This window comes from Stigmatopora argus, chromosome 1 (genome assembly GCF_051989625.1).
Source record: "Stigmatopora argus isolate UIUO_Sarg chromosome 1, RoL_Sarg_1.0, whole genome shotgun sequence".
Taxonomy (NCBI): Eukaryota; Metazoa; Chordata; class Actinopteri; order Syngnathiformes; family Syngnathidae; genus Stigmatopora; species Stigmatopora argus.
The window spans coordinates 21,443,584-21,467,047 of NC_135387.1; the positions used below are offsets into that span (position 1 = coordinate 21,443,584).

At 40.6% G+C, this 23,464-nt stretch overlaps 4 protein-coding genes across 8 annotated transcripts; all 4 read right to left on the reverse strand.

Annotated features, from left to right (window-relative positions):
* Nucleotides 1-128: 128 nt before the first annotated feature.
* Nucleotides 129-8,619, reverse strand: rbm10 (RNA binding motif protein 10). 2 transcript variants are annotated; one of them, XM_077608397.1, is made up of 23 exons: nucleotides 8,457-8,619; nucleotides 8,005-8,070; nucleotides 7,427-7,919; nucleotides 7,181-7,348; nucleotides 7,051-7,120; nucleotides 6,065-6,138; nucleotides 4,808-4,894; nucleotides 4,647-4,707; nucleotides 4,415-4,573; nucleotides 4,106-4,266; nucleotides 3,927-4,024; nucleotides 3,640-3,727; nucleotides 3,213-3,399; nucleotides 3,058-3,131; nucleotides 2,903-2,984; nucleotides 2,727-2,818; nucleotides 2,453-2,638; nucleotides 2,180-2,326; nucleotides 1,997-2,050; nucleotides 1,712-1,906; nucleotides 1,398-1,442; nucleotides 1,251-1,306; nucleotides 129-1,127 (listed from the first exon to the last, which is right to left on the reverse strand). In XM_077608397.1, the coding sequence occupies exons 2-23, from the start codon at nucleotides 8,019-8,021 to the stop codon at nucleotides 1,037-1,039; spliced, it is 2,685 nt and encodes an 894-aa protein (XP_077464523.1). In that variant the 5' UTR covers nucleotides 8,022-8,070; nucleotides 8,457-8,619; the 3' UTR covers nucleotides 129-1,036. The 2 variants fall into 2 exon arrangements, with proteins under 2 accessions (XP_077464523.1, XP_077464522.1); XM_077608396.1 differs by having other exon boundaries at nucleotides 3,058-3,137.
* Nucleotides 8,620-9,006: 387 nt separating this feature from the next.
* On the reverse strand, nucleotides 9,007-12,989 carry LOC144080842 (rho-related GTP-binding protein RhoA-C-like). The gene is made up of 6 exons (XM_077608398.1): nucleotides 12,869-12,989; nucleotides 11,890-11,937; nucleotides 11,554-11,709; nucleotides 10,793-10,913; nucleotides 10,585-10,715; nucleotides 9,007-10,490 (listed from the first exon to the last, which is right to left on the reverse strand). Exons 3-6 carry the CDS (start codon nucleotides 11,707-11,709, stop codon nucleotides 10,317-10,319), a joined length of 582 nt encoding a protein of 193 aa, XP_077464524.1. The 5' UTR covers nucleotides 11,890-11,937; nucleotides 12,869-12,989; the 3' UTR covers nucleotides 9,007-10,316.
* A 238-nt stretch (nucleotides 12,990-13,227) lies between these two features.
* usp21 (ubiquitin specific peptidase 21) lies at nucleotides 13,228-17,704 on the reverse strand. 2 transcript variants are annotated; one of them, XM_077615827.1, is made up of 12 exons: nucleotides 17,533-17,704; nucleotides 16,931-17,160; nucleotides 16,511-16,564; nucleotides 16,320-16,437; nucleotides 16,124-16,238; nucleotides 15,773-15,892; nucleotides 15,635-15,699; nucleotides 15,377-15,564; nucleotides 14,582-14,660; nucleotides 14,389-14,496; nucleotides 14,040-14,154; nucleotides 13,228-13,901 (listed from the first exon to the last, which is right to left on the reverse strand). In XM_077615827.1, exons 2-12 carry the CDS (start codon nucleotides 17,084-17,086, stop codon nucleotides 13,808-13,810), a joined length of 1,212 nt encoding a protein of 403 aa, XP_077471953.1. In that variant the 5' UTR covers nucleotides 17,087-17,160; nucleotides 17,533-17,704; the 3' UTR covers nucleotides 13,228-13,807. The 2 variants fall into 2 exon arrangements, with proteins under 2 accessions (XP_077471953.1, XP_077471945.1); XM_077615819.1 differs by having other exon boundaries at nucleotides 13,230-13,901; nucleotides 16,511-16,567.
* A 130-nt stretch (nucleotides 17,705-17,834) lies between these two features.
* arhgef3l (Rho guanine nucleotide exchange factor (GEF) 3, like) lies at nucleotides 17,835-23,438 on the reverse strand. 3 transcript variants are annotated; one of them, XM_077608403.1, is made up of 14 exons: nucleotides 23,118-23,438; nucleotides 22,922-22,973; nucleotides 22,801-22,851; nucleotides 21,950-22,042; nucleotides 21,717-21,824; nucleotides 21,484-21,642; nucleotides 21,206-21,268; nucleotides 20,639-20,735; nucleotides 20,188-20,264; nucleotides 20,054-20,095; nucleotides 19,838-19,981; nucleotides 19,153-19,323; nucleotides 18,373-18,565; nucleotides 17,835-18,273 (listed from the first exon to the last, which is right to left on the reverse strand). In XM_077608403.1, the coding sequence occupies exons 1-14, from the start codon at nucleotides 23,153-23,155 to the stop codon at nucleotides 18,026-18,028; spliced, it is 1,536 nt and encodes a 511-aa protein (XP_077464529.1). In that variant the 5' UTR covers nucleotides 23,156-23,438; the 3' UTR covers nucleotides 17,835-18,025. The 3 variants fall into 3 exon arrangements, with proteins under 3 accessions (XP_077464529.1, XP_077464528.1, XP_077464527.1); XM_077608402.1 differs by having other exon boundaries at nucleotides 19,838-20,095; nucleotides 22,801-22,848; XM_077608401.1 differs by having other exon boundaries at nucleotides 19,838-20,095.
* Between the last annotated feature and the right edge of the window lie 26 nt (nucleotides 23,439-23,464).

Genomic DNA, 23,464 nt, shown 5'->3' on the forward strand with positions numbered 1-23,464 from the left:
GGGGAAGACTTTCCCATGTTTTGGAAGTGAACCCTCATTGAAAATATTATTTAGACGTGTCCTTACTGTAAGAAAGGGATATATATTATATTGACCGTTTTTTTAAAAATAGATTCAAATTCACTGTGTGAAGTTTGCAAGTTTTTATTAGATTAGATAACTTTATTCATCCCATATTCGCGATTTTTTTAATGTCCAATCAGAATATTACTCTTTATATTTGAATTGAGTTTGGAAGTCCCTAAATACTGCGTTTTATGGCAAATTGTATTATTTACATGTGTGGACTGTTTCATTCCAGCCAGGGATTTGAGGTTAAACGATAATGCAAATTGTGTCTTGAGCATGTGTACATGTTTTCACTACATGTTAGAAATCACACATTTTGCTTCACATCCATAATGATCAGGATTTTTTTTTACCGTTTCTTCTTTATGTTTCACGTTCTCATATAAAGGAAACAAACACAAGTTCATATACAATCATACATACATTTCAATTCAACAGTGATGTAGAACAAAACATTAGAAAGACAACCTTCTTGAGAAAAAAAAACTGAATACCAGTTTGGATTAATTTCTGTACAATAACAGTTTTCACACACATACTCAATTTTCTCCCAGTGGTAGAAATAGTCGTACATAATTAAGAGTTGTACACAGTACTATTTGCAGTCATTCACTGAATGACAAGACCTAAAGCACTAAATTAAACAGCAACTCCCCCAAAAATCCATGCTGCATAGGCTGTTCTTAGGTAATGTTGTTTCCTGTGACAGAGTGAAACTCAAATGATCTAACTGGACTGTCTCAAAGCAGTGGAAAACCTTTTTTGTCAAACACGATTTGGCAACTCCAGGAAGAAATTGGGAGAAATAAAATGGTAAACTCTGTGCAAATAGCGTTTCATTGACTGCTGGATCATGTATTCCAAAAGGCAAAGGTGAAGTATACCAAATGTGATAAATATCCTATGGCAAAGAGATATTATTAGTGAAGTGTGGAGCCAGGACAGGTCGACATTGAAGCATCACAGCTCACTGCATTTGCATATTACGCATTAGAAGTCCCTTTTTCACTCCTCCTTGGAGCATTCTGGCACCAAGACTGGAGCCTGTAATTCCATCCCTAAACAAGGGGGCAGTGGACAGATTCAAAGGACTGATTAAACAATGCAATTTTTTAGGTGAATTAAACTACTTCTTCCCAAAAGATGAAATATTTCACAGTGATTGAGAAAACATTGCTTACATGGCACTTGTCTTCCTCCTCTTGGAATCAGGAGCTTGAAGTCCATCCGCTAGTTTCTGTAATAAGAACAAAGAAACAAAACAGGCCACTATGCTCAATTTGTGATCCACACAAGGAGCTTTTGTCAGATACCACTTTTCTACTAACCTCTTTTCCTGCAGATTCCGGTATTCTTCTTTGCTCTAGATTTTGCTAAAAGAAAGGAGGGGGAAAAAAGGATTGTATTAATTCCTACACTTTTTTAGAGACCCAATTATTGTTAAAACAGTGATGCCTTGAGATAGGAGTTTTAATTGTTCCCTGTCCACAATAATAGTTTAAAACATTCATATCTTCACATTTGGAAAGGCAATGACAACAAACCATGGTGTGTAACTTAAAAAAAAATCAGCTTTGGTCATCCAAATTCTCAAAGCAACAACTGTTATTAGACAATTTCTTTTCAAAGCATGATAACCAACCTTGTGTAGTTCAGAGAGCTGTTGATGCCGAATAAGAGCTTCTTTGCTAGGAAACTGTCTCCTACACAGCAGACAGGCCAATTTCTCCCAGTCGGTCATCTTTCCTTCCTTCCCACCTTTCTCCCCTGCTTCTTCTTCGCTGTCACTTTCCCCGCTGTAGGCCGGAACAAGACCTGGTTGCTGTGGAGGGGGTGACTACATGGAAGAAAGAAGACTGGGTCACATCCTGTGATGCTGCTTAAAAAATAAAAAAAAACACACAACAGCCAAACAGACAAAACATACTTCGGGTTGTCTGAGCTGGTCCAGGAACATTTGAGGCCGCTCTAAAAGCGTGCCCTGTGGGAAGGAGGAAAACATTCAGAGGAATACTCAAAAGTCTTCCGTCATTTTGACTATTTCTGAGTGCTAGTATCCATTTTAATATCACGGCTAACATATGAGTTACTATGTGTATTCGTGTTACACCTTTTTCTCAAGAACAGCATAACCCGCATCGGCGCTGGCAGATTCTCTACGATCCGCGGAGCCTGCCGTTAAGGAAGAGGAAACAGAGCGCATGTTCTCCTTGTGTCTATTAAGACTCTTTGCCCAACGCTCCATATCTTTGGCAATCTGTGAACACAAGTCCAACAGTAGAGAGATTCATTGGGTTAAAAGCAATCTTGTCATCCCAACGCAGGTAGGTAAATCACGCGTATTGTCACTTATCATTTAATCTGGCCGTAAAATGTCAAATACCTGTTGGGCAGTTTTACTCTTGGGCTTATCTTTTTTCTCCTTGCTGCCAAGGTTAACGTCTGTGGGGGCTGTATCATCGGCAGTGGGCACACCTTCTGAATTTGACTTTTCAGAAGTCACCGAGATGTACGTGTGCTTTTCTCCTTCCCAGTACATGAACTGCTGAGTGTGAGGGTTGTAATAGTACTAGGGGAAAAAAGAGAGACATGAATTGTGATCAGTGGTTCACAACATTATTCAGCTTGCATCGCTTTGGTATTTTGCGATGTATCACCTGGGAGTTTGGGTCATAATATAGTCCTGTTAGTGGATCGTAATAGTAGCCCGAGCTTTCGTCATATTGGTATGTGGTTACATCTGGCACAGCTGAAGCAAAACAAAACAATGGATTAGTAAACAATTATTGACATGTTTAAAAAATACAAATAAAAAAGTTTAGATTGCACATACGATATTGCTGAAGCTCATGTGCAGTGCCTGGTGTTGCAGGCTGGCTGGAAGAAGCTGGTTGGGGTTTTCCAACTATTTCAACCTGGACAGACAATGCATGTTAAGGATGAGCAAGTAATGCAATTTTATGCATGACTGTGGTACACAACTCATACCTGGGCTGTAGGAGGCTGAATTTGAGGCGGCTGCACAATAGCTATAGCAGACGCTAATGCCTGACCTGGAACCACTGCAGCTGTCAAGGAGGTACAATTTATGAATATACAAACTATCGTAAGCAGAGGGAAAATATATTAGCATGATATTTAACCTTGGGTCGCTGATGCTGAATATATACCCCTAAGGGGTGTTCCGGCATTGGGCAGGACGGGAAGCCTGGGGTCTGCTTGGACTTGAAAATGTTGGCCATTGGGCAAAGAGTAACCATTCCCCTCCTGAGGGTAGGTTATTGCTCCATGCTGATAAAATTCACCACCACATGAACCATTTTGTGAAGTCTGTGAGTCAAAACCGCAAACAATAGACAAAATGAAGACAACGTGGACATAAAAATATGCCTCTTTCCATATCGATGAATAACGGGCTACAAAACACATGTCAAAGAAATGTGGCTGTAGAGTCAATCTCAAATAAAATGCATTTTATTATCCATCTGGGATAATTACATTGGGCACACGGCCAAAAGCTAAAATAGCACCTGGAGTTGTGTGCGCCAAAACCAAAAGAAAATCTGTTACCTGTGTGACAGCCCACTGTGCTGCTGCAATCGCCGTGCTGGCCACAGAAGCAGCATTCACTCGACAGGTATCTGCCACAAACACGTCACTGGCGAGGGGAGGGGAAAACATTTTACACTTTTGTTTCTACATCAATTCATTTTCCATCGTTCTGATCCTTATTAGCGTCATGCTATCTGATCTGATAGCAAATTTCTTGTGGAGAAACAGATTCTGCTCTATTTCAGGAAACTAATTAACTTGAAGCTATAACCATCTTCATTGCTCAAGAGAGACCATGCACTTACCGCTTGGAGCCTTTAGCAAACTCCACCACAATGACCTTTCCATCAATAGAAAGTGGCTGCTTGAGAGCCTGCAAGATCTGGAGGAGCTGAGATGCCTCCTAATGATAACGACACAAGACATTGGTGACTTTGTGACATTACTTTGAATGGATCCATCCATATTGCATGATGATACTTGCCACAATAGTGGAGAGCTGCAGAAAAGCAAAACCCCGATTTAGATTGGTGTTCTTGTCCTTAATGAGGCGAATGTTGGAAGGTGACAGCGTGGCAAATGAGGCCAATGCAGATAAAATGGATTCTACGGTTGTATGCGGTCCGAGATTTCTCAGGATCAGCGCTAGAGTCAGGGAGAAAATGACAATGTATTTGAAAGACATTGAATCACACTTGCTCTTACTAGGGAGTAGTCGACGGGTAAGCAGCTGAGGTGTGAGCACACAAGTTGATTCATGCCACCTGTCTTTGTGAAATGCCAATGAACTTACTATCATTGGCCACATCTGCTTGTTGCGAAACGTGGCCTGGATGGGGTGCAGAAACAGAGGACTGAAACGGTGTGGGAAGTGGCAGCAAGCCTTGGGCACTCTCTTTTTGAAGAGCAAGTGATCCATCTGTGTGCATTTGGGGTAACTTCATCTCAGCTTCTAAAAAGAAGAATGTCATTTTCCTTGTGCTTCGAAATATGTCACACGGGACAACAGATTGGTTAGTTATTACCTGATTTGGGCGCGCTGCATTTGAAGCACCTCTCCCTCCTTTTAAAGTTTTGCACTCCGCACTGTTGAGATGTTTTTTGTTCAACAAGTCGTTTTTTTGGCACAAAAAAAAATCCTGAACCAGAACTTTCACACATGCACGAGATTGTTAACAAACAAAACCTTGTTGCAAAGCCAGTCTTCATTGGCTCGTGGTTTAGGGTTGCTGTAGTGCATAGACACTCGATGTCCCAGAATCTTGAGCACGCACTGGAAAAAAAAAAATAGAGGGAGGGAGGGGGAAGAGTGGAGGACAATCAGCAAAGCCACACGTGCAAGAGTAAGGCCTCATCTCAGCGAATCAATAAGGGGGACGAGAGATGGAGAAAGAGAGCAAGAGAAAGAAACTAGACCGAAAGAAGAGGACAGAGAATGGCAACCTTCAGTTTTAGGGAAGATTGTTTGGTGCCGTAACTCTACATTCTTTACTACTCTTAATCATAGGAAATAATGACCACGTACATTTTGTAGGCGAGCCAGATTAAATGGTATTTTGTTATGCATTGTTTTTTTTTGCTTCAAATTACAATAATGCCTATGTTTTAAAAGCCTTTAAAGTTGAAAATTTTGACAATTGTTTTCCTGTGCACCAAATACATTCCAAACCTTCGACTTTCTAAACTAATGTGAAAAGTTCTATAATTTTTCCATAGACGGGCACAAATGTGGATGTTAATTTTTCTTTGCAAACTTGACCATCTACTTTATTCCATGAAAAACACTGTCTTAATGAGGAGTTGACGTGACAGTTCCAATTTTTCAAATTATCAGCTTTGGACAAATGACTGGTCTTTTGGGGTCTACAATTACAGTCTGTAAGATAAACTGAATCAAATTTACAGTCAAGACAAAAAAGCATGGGCTGTGTTGGGCTTCAGTTACAACAGAACATTTAGTCATGGGAAACAAAAATCAGTTTAAAAAGAACAGATAGTACCAACTTTGTATTATTTACATTTATTTAAAGGGATGAACACATTTACTACTTTTTTATGATTAGATTGAGCATAGAATGTGCAGTGTTCTTGGCATATTTCCTGTTAAAGCTATAAGAGCAACTAAAAGGATTTTGAGTTTGACTCACATTTTACTATTCTAAACACAACCATTAATGCCATTCCATAGACTGGTTCCTAAAGTGAGGATGTGAACAATAGGATTTTAGGGCGGGGCAAATATTCTAAATGTGTTTATCGAGAACACCTTCATACATGGTTGCCTCCATGTATTAATTGGAGCTAAGAATTACCTACCTGTGGCAAAACGATTCTTCATGACCAAATGACATGCTATAATCTAAGGTGAATCAGGTGTGATGTGACAGTATATTGTCTTGCCCTGAGCATACATGTGCGTGTCATGTGTGTAAGGGAGAGTGACCTGGTTGGTCTCCATCCAGCGGGTGGCCTCCTGTATGAGATTAAACTCGACGAAGGCGAATCCTCGGCTCTGACCTGGACACCGCCCAGCGCCATGGTTACCGAATAACAACAACAACATAACGCAGTGAAGGATTAGTGCTTTGTGTACAGAGGAGAAATAGACCCTGTATCAGCACTAGCAAAATAAACAACCGCTCTCCCTTGGAACGAAGAGGCTTGACAATCAGTTGGAGATTCACTGTTAAGGTTCTTTGAGCGGTGAGGAGGACACAAGGTCTCGTATCTCGGTGGGGTCATAAAAAGGAGAGAGAGGGTCTCCAACCTACTCTTTAGTTTGAATCTCAACCACGCACCAACTAAAAGTGACACCCATTCATGACCGGGTTTTAGAGAGTGGGAACTTGGGGGGGTTATAGTCCCATGGGTGTATATTATAAGGTTAAATTTATCTCAACAAAACAATTATCACAAAGTGTGGGAAAGAGAGTAGTAGTTTGTGGCCTTGTCTGATAGCACACTGCACGAGTGAACAGTTGAGTAGAAAGCATGAAGGCAGCGAGAAGATAAAAAAATGTGTAACTGTTATTTGGTCTTGTGTGTAACGCTCACAAGGAGTTGGAGAAACTTCAATTCATTACAAAGGCTCAACAAGTTTTATGAGGTTACCCAAAATGTTTGAAAGCGTAGCTGTAAACTAACTTATACATAACAGCATTTTGTACATGTGCACTTTTCTTATTGACTTTTTGCGATTTGATTAGATTGCAGTGTCCCTAATTACGTGAATGTACTGTAAGTTTAAAAATATCCATTATGCACTTTATTTTATCTGAAGTGAATAAAGAGGTTATGATTATCTCATTTAGGGTCAAATAAATATTCTGATATGGACTAGCAATTGATAAATGTGGTACCAAGTCTGAGATTTACCAAAAATAAATGAATAAAACCAATCAGAAAAGCAAAATGGACACATTTTCTCACCTGAAGATTTGTTCCTCATGAGTCGAACCTCTTTGGGCTGGATCCCCTGTTCCTGAAGCGATGCCCAAATCTGTACAAGCATTCATGACATCAATACGGAGCAAAACGCAAAAAGATCTCGGCGAGATACCTCATTAGCAGTTGCGTTGGGCGGCAGCAGGCGAAGCATTACTATGTTGCTGGGTCTCTTGCAATCTTGATCGGCTCGATAATCCTGGTCCCTTTGCTCCATCTCGTCATAAGACAGGTCTGTTTCAGAACTACAAAGGCCAGGTCCCTCTGCCTCAGATGGAAACATCTGAACATATCGATGAAAAATTAGCATACGACAAAGCAGAAAAGAATGAAATAGAGCAGCTGCTTTCCGGTTGTTTACCTTTTTCATTCCTGCCCCATGAGTGAACCTGCCTTCCTCTTTATCAAAGTTGTGCTCTATCGGTTCAAAAGAGGCACTCCTTTGATGAGCTCTGTTTGTGTCCATATTTGAGTTCCCAATAAAGCTTCTCCCACATTTCCCCCTTCCTTTGCCCTCTGAGCCAGTCCGTAGCCGTTCAAAATCTCTCTTTGTTTTCTCCTCATCAAACGCATCAGTTGAGGACTGAGAGCCTGGAGGCCACAGGAGCCTTCTGACTTCGCTACCACCATTCTCTCTCTGATCAAACCCTTGGTGCTCTTGGAGGTGACCTGGTATGACTTCAGAGGCGCTCACAGGCGATTCGTTGTGGACGTAGGGTCTGTCCTCCTGGTTACAGACATCATATTTTGCTTTTGCTGCCTCGTCTTCTTGGCCAAAACCACGGTAGTCCATGTCCCGAAAGTTGTGGTCATTGTGGGTGCCGTATCGACCAATGCGATCACCTCGACCACCTCTGATAGAGACGACACTTGTTAAGACTGGACTGACAGATCATTCCTCATCAAAGACGTAGCATCAAGTACAGCGAACGAGCTCACCTCCGCTCAGTATCCATACCGACCCACTGACGCTAGTCGCTATCTTTGTTTACCAGCATGAATAACCTGAAAGTATAAGAATAAACAACACTGAAGCTCATCATACATTTTGTGAAAAGCGTTCGTGGGGGAAAACGTAGTATTGTAGTTGTACTGCGTACTGCGTGCATAATGCGTGCACTAGGATAATCTTAATCCTTGGTTTTGGCACCAGTTTTGCTGTTTCAGTTACGTACAACAGACAAGAGACATGGGGTGAAATTCTGTACTACTACAAGGGATTCTATATAGTATAAATAAAAGTAAAAAACCCTTCAAAAAACAATGACGTATGGCGGTCATCGTTTAGCCGACTTGCTAACTAGCCCGAGGTAGGCTAGCAAGTTGTCCACGGTAGTAATCCGTCGACGCAGACCTGACATCAGACAAATGAAATTTGGCAGAAAACTTACCAATGAAAAATAAAGAGGACTCTCATGAAATTAACACAGGTCCGCCCTTAATAAATTGAATGTTTTTAATTCGAGAAAGCACTAGAAAATGGCCACAGTAGGCAACATTTAAGTGGGGCGGAACAGTCTTCAAAACTTGCCCGTGATTGGACAAAAGCTTTACAATAATTGGACGAAAATAAAACGACGACCAACAGTCATCCAATCAACGATACACATGTCTTAGACTCTTGGTTGCGGAGATATATAAATAATGGTAGATTGAGAGGGGCGCCATTACGGACACCAGTGTCTACGTCACAGAATCCGCCCTCAAATATCTAGCTTTATATACAATATCTATAATTGGTGTCGACCAGTAGCCGCTGTCACGTGAGCATGACAGGGTTCTAACGACCCCCCCATGAAAATAAAATAAAAAAACTGGCGACTACAGATTTACCGGGTTGCGGAAATTTCAGAGAAGCCGGTACTTCAGAGATCCTAATGTTAACATACTTAACTTACATATTTACCTGCATGTATCCGCTTCAAAGAAAATATGCAAATATGTGTTTAAACAGAAAACCCAGAAACCAGCTTTATTTGAGAGAAAAAATCCAAGCAGTCACAAATAAAGAAACAACAAACCTGGTATACTGCCCTCCAAAAACATTGCACCCCAAGCTTGAACCCTTCGATGAATTAAATGACACTATTGTTACAATAGAGGTTGAGCAAAACACATAATAGCAGTATTAATTAAGAGTTAAAACATAAAAAAATTATACTTAATATTAAAAAGTCAAAATACAATAGAGACAATCAAAGGATTCTGATCAAGTCAAAAGTAAACGCATAAATGTCCTTAAAAGGCCTTGTGAGACAAGTCTTGAAGTTGATTGTGATAAAACGATCTCCGAAATAATATTCAATTCACTAACTCCATCAATCATGATCTTACCCAATTAAAACAGTCAAATCGTACATGTGCACACAGACAAAGGTCCTAAAAGTCAGAAGACAATTAACCTGACAGCACCTCTATCTATGCATACGATCTTTCACAAAGTCGAGGTTTCAATATCACTCTTTAGAGGCTGTAAATTTCTTTCACCAGCCCAAGCCAAACAATATGGCTTTTGACTAACTTTGGCATGGAAATCAAGGGTTTCGGTCAGTGCCACAGAATGCCTTTCCATGCACATAGTACATAGACAACATAACAACGTACACACATTCACTGCATGCAGACCAGCACCGGGGAAACCAAAGCACCTAATGGTCGCACACTAACACACTACTGTATAGTTGAGCTATATGTGTGGGGAATAATATTCATACAATCTGGGTTACGCATTCCCCTGCATAGCGCCTGAGTCAGAAAATAGGTGAATGGCGGAGCTAAAACACCACACTACACGAGGACGAATACCTCATCAAAGTTCTGAATGCTTTCTTCTCCTCTTACTCAGCCCATTGCTGCCCTCAAGGCACTGTGTAGGTGACACCGTAGAATTAAAAACACTTGGACATTGCTTCAATTGAAATCCTCTTCTATATATCACTTTTTGACCTGTCAGTTATCTCTCTTGTCTTTGGCCTACTAGACCTTTTTTCTGTCTTTCTTCCTGTCATGGCACATTTGAACCCCACGATTCTTGTACTGAACCCCTCCCTCCCCATCAGTCCATCTGACTGTTAGAAAGTTCTTATTAGAGCCAAGTTAAATGTTATATACAGGCCAGGGACTGACGTTTCTGTGCCAGTCAAATTATGTCAAATCTGCCTGAGCTTGCTGGGTGGGTGATCAGAAATGTTTGGCCCCTCCCCAACAATCAATTCTTAACGCAAGCTCTGCATCTGGATAACTTCCCATTCTTATAGCAAAAGGCAGGTGGATTTCTTTCCACGTTTCTTAGCCTGCAACGCTGCCCGAGTTGCCATCTCAAAGACTTCCCGCACACCATCTTTGGTCTTGGCAGAGCACTCCTGGTAGCCATAGGCACTGATGTGGTTTGCCATCTCTTTGCCAGCTTCGTATCTCACTGGCTCCTGCAAATCATTTTGGGGAGGGACAAGGTTGACGTCTTGTCTATGTCAACAAATCGGAACTAAAAACTCAATAAGATCTTGTAAAATCCTTAACCTGTTTCATCTTTGCAAGCTCCCGTCTGGTGTGCTCGTCATTGCGAAGATCTTTTTTATTACCCACAAGAATGATGGGAACATTTGGGCAAAAATGTTTCACTTCTGGCGTCCACTTTTCAGGAATGTTCTCTGCCATGACACAAACAGCCGTTACACATGCTCCATTTATCTTTCAAATGGTGAGAATACACATTGCACAAACGTACCTAAACTGTCTGGACTGTCTACAGAGAAACACATGAGAATAACATCAGTGTCAGGATAGGAGAGAGGCCTCAGTCGGTCGTAGTCTTCCTGACCCGCTGTATCCCAAAGTGCTAGTTCGACCTAAAATGAGAATTAAAGAAGTTTTATCATCCGAAAATACAAAGATTTAGAAATACCTCATACATTTTTTTTAAAAGTAAAAATGCTACAATCATCTCTTAGAGACTTCAGAAAAATTCTTGCATTTTTCAACTGAGACCATACACAGCAATAATTAAAACATCATGGGTGGGTCGAAAGGCGTCAGTTTTGGAATGGCCGGCCTATATTCCAGGATCCTTCATCTATAGAGAACAATTGGTGTAACAAAAGAGGGTTGTGTGACAAAGATGGCCCGAGACAGATGAACAGTGACAGGCCAATATTAGACAAGAATGTGACAGCATTCCTATTTCTAAACTTGAGAAACTTAAGTCCCAAGACGTTAGCAGATTTTTATAAAAGTGGATGCCTCAGATATTTTCCAACTTTGTGATGGGATTCGTTGACACCAGGGGATTTAAAATCATCATAATTTCTCCAAATTATACATTTTCCCAGTTTAATCTGTGTCATCTGTTTTATTCTCTTAATAAAATGTTGAAATGTGGCACTTCAAACTCACTACATTCAGTTTTCATTTACAATTTGTATAGTGTCCCAACTTTTTGGGAATTGTTTTTAACATTTAGAATTCCAAATACAAAATTAAGTATCTCACCTGTTTGCCATCCACTTCAATGTCTGCCACATAGTTTTCAAACACAGTGGGGACATACACCTCTGGGAACTGGTCCTTACTAAAGACAATGAGCAGACATGTCTTCCCACATGCACCATCTCCAACAATGACCAACTTTTTCCTAATAGAAGCCATCTACAGAAAAGATTTTGAGACAAGGTCAGGTGTGGACACGCCTATACATTCCTAGCACTGACAAAATAAGTCAACTTTAAAGCTTACTAATTTCATGCACTGATTATTTTTTTCTATTAATTCAAATTTGTCAGGGTTGTTAACAACAGGTTATACATTTTTACTTCGAATTTACAGTACCTTTAAAGGGTCTGGGTATTGAAATAGCCAGCCTGCAGTCCAGAGCACCTATAGAGAACATTTAGCATATTTTAAAGAGAAAGGTGTGACAAAGAAACACGAAGACAGTTGAACAGTGCAAAGCCTGAATTAGATAAGAATGAGACAGCATTCCTATTTCTAAACTTGAGCAACTTGTCTCTTCGGTCACCAGATTGACTATTGCAGATTGTTCTAAGGGGGTTTACCTCACACGTCAAAATAGCTTTGTCAAAACTTTTTTTTTAGTTGTTAACACCATATAATTTTAAATCAACATATATTCCCCCTTAAAATTATACATTTCCTCCGTTTAAACTTTTGACCTGTCATTTATGTTCTATTCTGAATGCACAATGATATTTGTCACTTCTATATCATTACGCAGTTTTTAACCACAATTTGTATCGCGTCCAACTTTTATGGAATCCGGTTTGCACATTGCGCAAATGTACATTTTATCCGAGGTGCGAATGTAGCTAAACGGTCTAAAAGGGCACAAGTTATCAATATCTTCCTTCTTTAACCATGTTAAACTAGTCTTCGTTAGATGCAATGATCAGACAAAAGTCGCTGTTTTTAAGTTACTACTCAAGGCCATTGACATCCCGTTCCAACGCAAACTAGTGGCATCTGTTGTTTTGCGAACTGTGGGCCCATTTTTATCGCCCGGAGATTGTCAGGATGTGCGGGAATTAAAGTCACTTTCATACGGAAGGTTCGTTCGACATTACAACTCGGTTCGGCGTTACTGTCTTCGAAGTGTACTGAAGCCAGGGCCTGTCAATTCGGCTAACGTTAGCAAGCGGCAAGGCGAATGCTGGGAAGGTGGATATCGCTTCATACGGCATCGGCGTTTACGTTTCAAGACGAGGAAAACATAAAATACTATCGCATCTGTACGCAGTGCCAAATCACAAGCGGCCTGTGAAGTTTGTCAACTGTTGCTTAAAAGAGTTACCGCTTGATGTTTCTGTTTCTGTGTCCGCGTTTCTCTTCTTCCTGGCCGACTTGTTAACTCCACCCATCAAAAATGCGCATGCGCGGAGGCTTCTCCTACAACTGGTAGTGGGATATCTTCAAGCGTAAAACTGTATTATCCCCTTGTCATATTACGTATTACATATTTACACAAAGGGTCATGAATTGAAACTTTAGAAAGCATGCTGTGTATACTGCGTACAAGCGTCATCATAAAACCATCAATAAGTCAATCAATACCTTAACACTTTAGACGGCAAGTGACCATTTTAGGAAATTAAAAAAATAAAAACATAACCCAATAAAGACGACAGGTCTCAATCATTATTATATATTTGTAATCTTTATTTATTATTAATAAATACAATTAAAAATATATCAAATGTAAATAACATAAAAAATGATTAAATGAAAATGATTAAAAACAGGAAACAAAACCATGGTTGTGTAAATTTAAAAAAATCTCAAACATTTTAATTCGGTAAAGTGTCACGATCACTTTCCCTAAATAATTTGTGATCAACTAACGTGCTGGTTTTTAAGTTATAGGTGTGTGTATAACTGTGACCTATCAATGGTGTGCCCCACTTCCTGTCCAAAGTCACCTGGTCACTGTTTACCCCTAGCTGTCAAATAAGATTTATGTGCATACACTTGAGAACATTTATTTTAAAAAAAAAAGTACGCCATTCATTTGTCTATTTACACAATCTTCCACAAAATGGTGGCACCAAAATGAACAAAAAATATCTAACAATTGTTCGATAGTTCCATGTCCTTGAGATCTTGAGCTGCGGTGGTTGGGTTGGTCAAGAAGAAATCTTGTCATGATAAGATCTTTTCCACAATGTTCATTCTTAGATCTAGGAATTTGCACATTAAGGCATGTCAGTTGTCTCATAACTCACTCTAAAGGGGTCTACTTTCTTGGAGTAATGGTGATGCTCTTGCGCTGGTAGAATAATATGTAGGCTTGATTGGTCTGAAGCTGTGTCTCAGAAACTGATGTCACGCTGTGGGTAGTAAGAGCGTTAAGATGCCAATGTTGCAGTTTTGAGAGAAATAGCCAGTATTATAGATGCATGTAATATATTAATGATAACTAAAATGAACTGATGGACTACATAACAGTTATTGTGTTGAAGTCTCACCTAGAATCATTGTAGTAGCACCATCCTTTATCATCACAACAACAGGCTGTGTAGTGACCCATGTTGACAGTTCCAACGTGGTTACATATTGCATATAAATCATACAATATTGGTCCTTCAGGGACATACAAAAACAGACATGATTCTTCTCTCGGTTCAGACAAATAATGATGAATCACCATTTGTTCAGCAAGTCATATATTGTTATCCTCCCAACAACAATAAATATCTAAATTTGAAAGTGATGACAAAGAAACAAGTATTTTCATACTTATCTCTGCTCATAATTAACTCAGTGACAGCCAATCACCACATGCCTGAACATGTACAGGCAAAACAAAATTCTTACCACAGTCAACGGGTCCGTAGGGCCCCAGGTCAAGATTGGTGAGTGGAAAGGACACAAAGGCGGTGCTTTTGCTGATCGACCACCGTGACGTAGTGAAGCGGTTCAGGTCTAATTGAGCATGTTAAGTATCACCGTAGTAGTGTTAATAGTATAAGCACGCATGCTATTTCATAAAGATTTCAATTAAGGATACGTATCACAATAACATGGGGAAACCTCTGGATGGACAACTTCTTGGTACTTTCTGTATGCCTGTTACACCTCTCACACATCTGATTCACACAGCATGTGGAAGAAAGTGGCAAACAAGCAACGAGTGAACTTCTCTTCAATAGCTTGACAACGTACCTACTGTACTCTATGTATAAATCCTCATTTACTCAACAGCGCTGCCTTCATATTTTTAGTGGGAAATGGGTGTGGTTTGCAAGTGGGATAGTGTCTGTTTGACTGGTCTAGTCAACCAACATATGAAAGGAGGCTGTAGTAACATGTGTGGAATGTGGGCTACCATCGTCTTGGTGAAATAAGGAATGCCTCAGCAGTGTGGTTACCATGCATTGTGTTAACACACATGTCTGTGAACATTCACGTCCAATGAGTGAAGCAAAAATGCCACCACTTAAATGTAGATAAAAGACTGTGATTGGTGTTTTTTACTTAGCGGCTATTCCATTCTTCTGAACTGCTCTTTTTTGCTGAAGTAATACTACTGACTGTGTTTGAGCTGGTCGCGGCAAATAGTTAACAAAATACGATACATTTACCCTCAAATTTTGACGTATATTCCGATGCGACTTATCTATGATTTTTATCTTTGTCCAAGGCATTATTGGAGAAGACCGTAGCCGCATTTGAAGCATCAATTTTGAAATTCAGCCCAAACCACCGAAGACTAGACTGACTTGCTGTGTATGTTGTACGTGGCAAAATCAAGCGGACTTGCCAGGCTAGTCTTTTGCCTCATTACAGTATAATTCCTACTCACAGGCGAATTCTCCTTGTCCAATCTCTCCTCCTGAGAGAAAAGGTCCAAACACTCCTTCAATGTCACCTCTCCAGTAGTGCAGCGTTTGGGAATGGGCAGTGAGAGGTCGCAGAAAACATCAAATGTGTTGGAATAGTGGGAGCATATGGAGCAGTGCAGCGAGCTGCGCAACTGGCCCGAGAACAGATCTGTCAAGAGGACAGACGCAGATTGATGTTGCTTACATTGAGGGAAAGATGATGCCCGTGTGTTTCTTACCAACTATCTTGCTGTCATCATGATCTAGGTGCTTTTTCCACGTGACAGCTGCTTCCTCAGAAATCCTGGTGAGGATTTTAAAATGGAGGAAATTAGACAAAAGATACATTTTATGAAGACCACCCTTCATTCACCCACCTAAATCTGGCATATTTTTGCTCTGGGTCCTTTAATGGCCGTCTAATGTAGGGCCTGCGGTTGACTTCAGTGTGTAGCTTTTCTAAAAGGAACCTGAGAAACTCCTGAGCATCCTGTTGACTAGAAAAAAAATAAGAGGAAAGAACACTAATCAACATACGTTGGATCAGAACCAAATAACTTTCGTTAAACCTAGTAATGCTTATGGCTTTGAGTCTATTCATAATTCAAGGGAAGATTTGTGAAAAAAAGTGGATTAAAAAATAAACAAAATTATGCACACATACTTTGAAGTATTTTGAACTAAAATGTCAATAAAGAGAAAACACACAACATTTAAAGTATGATTACCTGTAACCGCTGAAGTAAGGCACAGCATCTTTGAAAATATTGTAAAACTGTCGAGGATTTACAACAGGGTCCTCTTCTTTTGTATCCCAAAGTCCAGACAATACCTGAGAGAATGCTTATTTTGGAGGATAATAAGAATAACTTACATAGGACACATCAAAACAATGATGGAACATTGAATGAATGAGGGATTTACCTTCTGTAAGTCTTGGCTTCTCCTTGGAAAATTTCTCGTGTTTGTAGGATTTCAGGAGACAGTAGTCCCGCAGTCCACGAGTGTGAGACAAACACTGGACTATTGCATTCAAGAAACACTACGGCCAGAGAGAAAAATGAACATTGCGACCCAAATCATGCTTTAAAAAGTAAAAAAAAAACATTACTTACAGTATTGCCAATATTTTTAAGACCAGCCCTTCCACTTCCTAATGCAAGAAGCTCCTTCTAAAACAAATGGATGAACAAAAACAGACAAGAATGATGACCAATCATACTAATCTCTTTGTGTCTCAATTCTGTATCATTACTATTTTCCCCCCTGTGCATCTTGCGTTAACCCAAGTATGCCGGTGTGGCTATTTGTGTACACACTAGGACAGATTTAGCTTTCTTATCTCATTAGCAGAACAAGAAAGTCTAAAAGGAGGTCAGTCGCAAACATTCATCCAATTAGAGACACAGCGTGTTGACAGGTCCTTAAACACGCGTGAGCTGCTGTGGTTACTCGCTGCAGTACAGCCGCATACTGTTGCTAAACTAAAACAACAGAAACAACATATCCAGTACACGTTAACGTCTAGAACACACCTCGTTGTCAGCGACCAGCAGAAGCCCCATCAGGGAGGTATAGAGGACAGACTGGGAGATGTCAGCTGCTTCTCTCTGCAAGCCATTCTGGGACACCAAGGTTCGACACAAGGCCTTACAGGATCCTTCCTCGTTGACGCGGTCGGCTCCGGGCATCCTTACGTGTCCACCAACAAGGCTCTCAAGCAGGGGGTTGTTCTTTCACATGCAGGGTGAAGGTGATGGAAAAACTATGGCGGTAGATAATAAGCGTGGCGTCAGATAGAAAGTCAAACCTTCCTAATGAATAAAGTACTGTGGAGTATTATCCCCTTTCTGTATAAATGGGGCTGAAAAACAGGATTAGGTATAAAATGAGTTTCCCCTTGAGAAGTTTTGATCTCAAATAAATCGAGCTGATCCTTCACGACTGCAATAAATAATAATGAAAGAAAACATGCAAAGCAAATTGAACCATTGTATGACTAAAAATCAAAGTATTGTTTAACCTTTTGACAAATGCTGAACAATACATGCTTTTTTTACCCAATAGAGTTGTGAGCAAATTAACAGAGCGCCAGCTAAATATTGGTAGCCTTGGTAAACAAACATTTTGGACTCACCTCATCACCTGGCCGAGCTTATCTGCGAACAAACAGTCCCGAACTAACTGTTCCCATCACCTGCTGAGGTTTTAAAAATGCATAGGGGTGATGTCTACAGTTTCATTGTGTGTGTGTGTGTGTAGGCTAGAAATGAAAGTCTACCCGTCACTGGTGTCAATAGAAAGAGGAAGGCAGAGAAGCAGAGAGAGAGAGAGAGAGAGTGAGAAAAAGGAGAGAGGGGGTAGGATTATCATCTCTAATCTTTTCTCGCTCCTTCTTGTCAAATATACTTTGGCTAAACACCACACCTACGCATCGGATTTAATCAGTTTTGGTCAAGTGTCATTTTATTAAAAAATAAAAATGAAAATAAAAAATAAAAACGTGGTAAATGTGCATCCAATGACATTGTTCCAAAACTGTACAAGATACAGCAATTTGCTGAGGTTCTCCAACTGGAAACCAAAGCTTAGAGAACGCCAAGAGGCCTCGCAATGGCGGCCTTCATCACTCAGCGGCTGGTGACATCTGCCATTTCGGCATCACAACTGAGACTGAGGTCGGCAATGTGACACAAGCTGGGGTCGGCATGCGGAGGTGCCAATAGCTGTCTACTGTGGGCTTTCCTATCTCGAGACTGGACCACGGCCTGGCGTAGACACGTGATCCACTGTTGCTTACTGAAGGAGTCATTGGCCTGTAGGCTGTAGGAGTGGGCCTTGGAGCGCCCCCTGCTGCTCACGCGAAAACAGTTCTTCACTATGGGGGCAGAGGGCAAAGTGGGTACGGATAGGCCGCTAAATACTTACAACGTGCAAAAAAAAAAAGTCATCAGTTCGCGTACATGTGTGGCCTTACCTTTGTCATTGCCCCCCGTGAAAGCTCCCCTGAACGAACCCCCTCCAGCCGCCTCCCCATCTGGGATCACCTCCAGGTTTAGGGAGGCATTGGGAAGAGGTTGTCTGTAGACTTGGAAAACGTGACCGCCTTCTCGGTCTTCTCCCGGTCTGGTCAGCACCAGAGCCAGCTCAAACAGGAATACATGTAGCCGCTGACACAAAGAGAAAAATACGCACACAAAGTTAAAAAATATATATAATTGTGTTAGTTATTTTAAATGAAAAAAAAAGTTTAAAAACCAAATTTAGCATTTTTAAAAAAATGTTGTCTGTTTATAAAGTGTAAATGTTTCCGTTCATTAAATAGTCTCACTTTAAAGCCCTGTTTTCAAAAGGTTATTGATTCATTAACATTTTAAACATTTATATGAAAGAGAAAAATGTGGTGGTGCTTGAAGATGCACTTCCTGCACAAAAGTAGAGACTAAGAAATTGTATGTGTTCCACAGTTTATGTGTCATATTTAAACTGTGATCATATCAGTGATACCGTAACCCACATTACTCATTAAAGTCATAGCACTCTTGCCATGCCCACCGACTGTCCTTCCAACACATACACAAATGCACACCTTTCTCACAAGTTAGAAATTCTTGTGACTACAGTTTGCGCTCACTTAAAAAGATCTACACTAAAGATTGGTTGGGAGTACACTGAAACAAGTTTCTCTAGCACATTGGCTAAATATTGGTTGGAAAACAGTGAGCCAGTAACTCATAATAAGTAGGAATATTTTTACCAGGCCTTTATTGCTCTTGAGCTCGCCATGGCAATAAAGGAAGCGTGACTGTTGGATCTCTGGAAGTCTCTGAAAGTCTTCAAGATAAATGAGGCCGCGCCGGTAAAACTGACACTCAGCCTCGCCCGTCTTTTTGTTCACTTCGGCCACAATGCTCTGGATCACTTCCAACTAAAAAAATCAAAAAAATCAAACACTTTACAAGCAAGAATCTATACAGTGGGCCTCAGAACAGCAAAGATCACACATCTTTATAAACCTAAGAGCTAATTATTTTTCAAATTAAAGAATTCAAAACACACGTCGATACACACTTCTGAAATAACATTCATTCATCTTTCATACTGCGCATCCTTGTAAGGTTTGGAGCGTTTGCTGGAGCCTGTCCGAGCTGACTTCAGGCGGAAGGCAAATTTCACCCTAGACTGGTCGCCAGTCAGCCGTAGGGCGCACAGAGACAGACATCCACTTATGCTCACAATCACACCGCCACCGAGTGGGGATCGAACCCAGACACCCACACCAAAGTCAGGCGGAAGAACCACTGCAAGATTGAGTGGCTTTTTGGGATAACAAACTTGCTCAAATGACCTTTCAGGTCAAAGCCTATGCAAGGTGACTTAGCCCGCTAAAATTGTTAAACCAAATATTACATTGTATTTAGTGTCGGTTCATATTTACTCACAGCATTAGGCAATGTGAACTCATCGGGGTGCTCAGCCGGTGTGCACTTCTGAATCTCTTTTAGTAAAAGAGGGTATTTCACCAAACGACTTCGAGGGAGATCCAGGAAGTTCCAAAGGTCCAATTTCCTGCTAAACGACGACTCCTGGCACAAGCGCAAGAACTGTTCCACTCGTTTCTCTTGTTTTTTGTGGTCCAGCAGGGCTTTGGCTTCTACCTGGTTACAGCAATATGCGACGTAGGCCTCCAGGCACGGAAACTGCTCAGTGCAAAGAGACGGGGAGAAAAATTCAGGAGCTGAATGCATAGCTAACGAAAAAAAACAACTCAAAAATTGTAAAATACACCAACCCAATTCATGAGAGTGGGAGCCACTTCACCCACAGTTTTTTTCGATCCCCTCAGACGTTCAAGACGACTCAGCAGATCTTTTACAGAACAAAATTAGGTGGTTGTAATTTGTGTATTCTCCCTTTAACAACGGTCTTGAATACCAACAGCACACTAACAGAAACAACTATACGTACGTCTGCATGCATTTCACCAAGAGATGTTTCTAATTGTGGTTAGCTACTTTATTTTAGCTACATAACTGCAAACAGACAGGAAGTTGCATGCATGCAGGCTTGTTTAAGTACTCCTCAGTCACAGCCTTTGCCATGTCAAAACAGTATAACACGAGCCTGAAACTCAATTTATGACAAGGGCTGCTCGGAATAAAGACTTGATTGTGTTAAGTACAATGTAATTTAAAAAAAAAAATAGAAAGAAAGAAAAAAACATGTCATGTATGAGGGATCACCTTCATGGAGAGGAATAAGAGAATCCAGAGTGCCAAAAATGTGCCTGAGTTCACTCTCGGACATGATGTCCAGCTTCAGCATGGGCTCATAATACACCTAGTGGCAAATGCACAGGATAAGGTCAAATAATGTGTGAGTGTGCAATGGTGTACACAGAGTCATGCAAGGTGATGCTCACTTTAGACAAATACAGATGATTGCATTAGTTGTAACGGTAGTTTTTTTCCTTTGTATTTCTCTCAAGCTACACTTTTTCCCAAATCTATAAAAAATCTTCCTATTCACGCTTTGAAAGTAAAAGACAAATTTTACCCCCACTTTTCATTTCAATTTTTAAGTTCAAACAGGCCTTTGGTATGAGAGTGAGTGTGAATGGTTGTCCGTATCCTTGTGCCCTGCGATTGGCTGCCCACTGATTTAGTGTCGCCCGTAGTTAGCTGGTATACCCTTGTGAGGATAAGCAGTTCAGAAAATGAATGAATGAATGTTTCTTTATTTTAGGAGGATGTCCAAGAATTGGAAATAGATTACATATTCAAGAGTAATAACTTGCAATTATTGTGTACCTTCTTAACAAGACTGAGGTCCTCGATGAGTTGTCGCTCCCCCTCGGTCAGCTCATAGATCACCTGCAGAGTAGGTGCGGAAACATCACACTTACACAAGCACTTGCATAACGTGATGCACAAATGGGCCGACATCAGCTCGTGAGGATGACCGTAGAATAGAAGAAGTTGAGCCTGCTGTTCCAGCTCACATGCTTTCACAAACCCTTCCTTCACCGAGCCATAAATAACACGGCACATTTCCTTAGATTTAGAACTTCGATGAACTATTCCCTCACCTCTTGTCGTCTGATCTCCTTGGCAGTGAGGTTGTGACTATCCACCGTGTCACTCCAACACTGACTGTTACGTCTCCGTGGAAAAGAGGTGCCCTTTGTGCGAGCGCGCATGGGCGGCGTGGGCAAAGGCCTCACCTCTGTCCGAAAACTAATGGAGCGCTGGAAGTGGCAAAATTCAATTGAGGCTATGTCTAACCAGACTTGTAATAATGAGCATGTGACTGCACAGTTACCGAAATGGACTGGCCGATACGTTTGAGAGCGGGGGTCTTCACCGGGGAGATAACCCCCGTTAGGCTGTTTGACTTGACCACTGGTTTGACACGTTTGTTGCTGGGCTCCTACCAGTACAAATGAAGTATGTGAATAATTTCAGTTATATGATTTTTAAAAAAACCCAATAAAAACACCCATGAAGTTAATCAGGTCAGCTCAATGGGCCAAACAACTGATGTGGAAAATTCACCTCTGAGTCATCCATGAGCTGGGGCAACATTTCATCCTCTACTTGCGGCTCCTCCTCCTCCTCCTCCTCATCATCATCATCATCATCATCATTCTGGCAAAGAAGGTACATGAATACAGTAGATAGGAAAATTCTGCACACCCCCACTTAAATGACAAGAATTATAATATAAAATTTGAGGCTTGTTACAAACGTCTTAGAATTCATTCACTGCACTCTTGTTTAATGGTGACAGACGTCCCATCCATTTCAACTGGGACGGATGGCAGTGATCCTTACATGGCACCTGATTTTATTACAATTTCAATTGGCCAACTCCTCATCCACAGGCAACCATAAGTAAACAATCAGCACTAATACAATTAAATTTGAAAATCAGGATCCAAGGATTGAGGCTTAGAATACACCTACCTAATTCCAATGTGATCCAAACGCAAATATTGGGGAAATATTTTGAAATGATCGTTTTGTTACATCACAAACACAAACACTTTTACACTTGATTTTTTGCACCAAAAAATAAACAAGGCAAACTCAGGAGAGTCAAGAGAGCTCCAAAAAGTGGAACAAGAGCTGTTATGCAGAACAGCCCTCTCATTTCCTGTGTGACTTTCAAAGAGGAAGAATGTTGAAAGTGATCTTGTGTAGTAAAATACAAGAGCAATGTTCACTTCTGGTGTAAATTGGGATATCAAATGTATTTAAAATGGCAACATACCCATTCATGATGATTAAAAAACATAATAATCCAACTGAAATTGGCAGAGCGTTTCAGTACTCCCTCACCAACTTATGCATGACTAATATATCCTGGTAACAAAGTCAAAATTAAAGTTAAATAGGCAACTCACCTCTATGATTCGGATTACCGGGTCAGGGGTCAAATGTTGCTTTCGCTTCTTCTAAAACCAGACAATATTGTTTGTAAGTTTGTTTTACTGGAATGTTAAATTGGCAGCACAATAGACTTACGGCATGGTCACAAATAGTGGAGGTGGACTGTGCTTCTCTTGCTCTTTGTGACCTCAAATGATATTTTAACATTATTTTTTTGAGTCAAAACCAACAGAACATACATTAAAATGTAGTCTCCCTTAAATGTATATATCAACTGAAAAAGTTAGATGTTGTGATTTATCTAAAACTTAAAAAAAGAGGTTAATCATACCATGATGTCCTTGTCTCATAGCTGTCTTCCACTTCCATCTTTTCACAAATCCATGCTCACAAACAAAAGAAGTATGTTAATGCCCAGCAGATAGGGTCAATTTTTTAAGGTAAAATAACACTGTGCAGTTCCGGGGAAAACAGTGCAACTCCTTCACTTCGCTATCTTACATTCGACCACATCCTTTTTGGGCCGTACTTCACAATGTATCCGCTCTGCTCAGGGAGGGTAGGTAATTTACTTAAATCTGACAAATGCATGACTGAACTCAAGCTGCAACACTTCGTGAAGAGGAAGTGAGAGCAGATTTTGTTCGACCAAAAAAAAGTATAGGGCCTGCAATTAAA

Bases quoted from the DNA above. Each gene is read 5' to 3' on its own strand.
- rbm10 (XM_077608396.1), bottom strand. The intron at 7,121-7,180 runs GTATCTCGCCGA...ATGCTTGTACAG, and splicing joins CCAACGCAACTGCTAATGAG to ATTTGGGCATCGCTTCAGGA. The intron at 4,267-4,414 runs GTAAGTTCATTG...CCCTGACTCTAG, and splicing joins AGCAGATGTGGCCAATGATA to CGCTGATCCTGAGAAATCTC.
- LOC144080842 (XM_077608398.1), bottom strand. From the start codon at position 11,709: ATGGCTTCTATTAGGAAAAAGTTGGTCATTGTTGGAGATGGTGCATGT. The intron at 10,914-11,553 runs GTGAGATACTTA...TTCTCATTTTAG, and splicing joins TTGAAGTGGATGGCAAACAG to GTCGAACTAGCACTTTGGGA. The intron at 10,716-10,792 runs GTACGTTTGTGC...GTGTCATGGCAG, and splicing joins AGACAGTCCAGACAGTTTAG to AGAACATTCCTGAAAAGTGG.
- usp21 (XM_077615819.1), bottom strand. From the start codon at position 17,086: ATGCCCGGAGCCGACCGCGTCAACGAGGAAGGATCCTGTAAGGCCTTG. The intron at 16,568-16,930 runs GTGTGTTCTAGA...CATTTGTTTTAG, and splicing joins TGCTGGTCGCTGACAACGAG to AAGGAGCTTCTTGCATTAGG. The intron at 14,155-14,388 runs GTAAGAATTTTG...ATGTCCCTGAAG, and splicing joins CTACGGACCCGTTGACTGTG to GACCAATATTGTATGATTTA.
- arhgef3l (XM_077608401.1), bottom strand. From the start codon at position 23,155: ATGGAAGTGGAAGACAGCTATGAGACAAGGACATCATG. The intron at 20,736-21,205 runs GTACACAATAAT...ATTTGCCACTAG, and splicing joins ACCTCAGTCTTGTTAAGAAG to GTGTATTATGAGCCCATGCT. The intron at 19,324-19,837 runs GTGAGTAAATAT...TGATTTTTTTAG, and splicing joins AGTTCACATTGCCTAATGCT to TTGGAAGTGATCCAGAGCAT.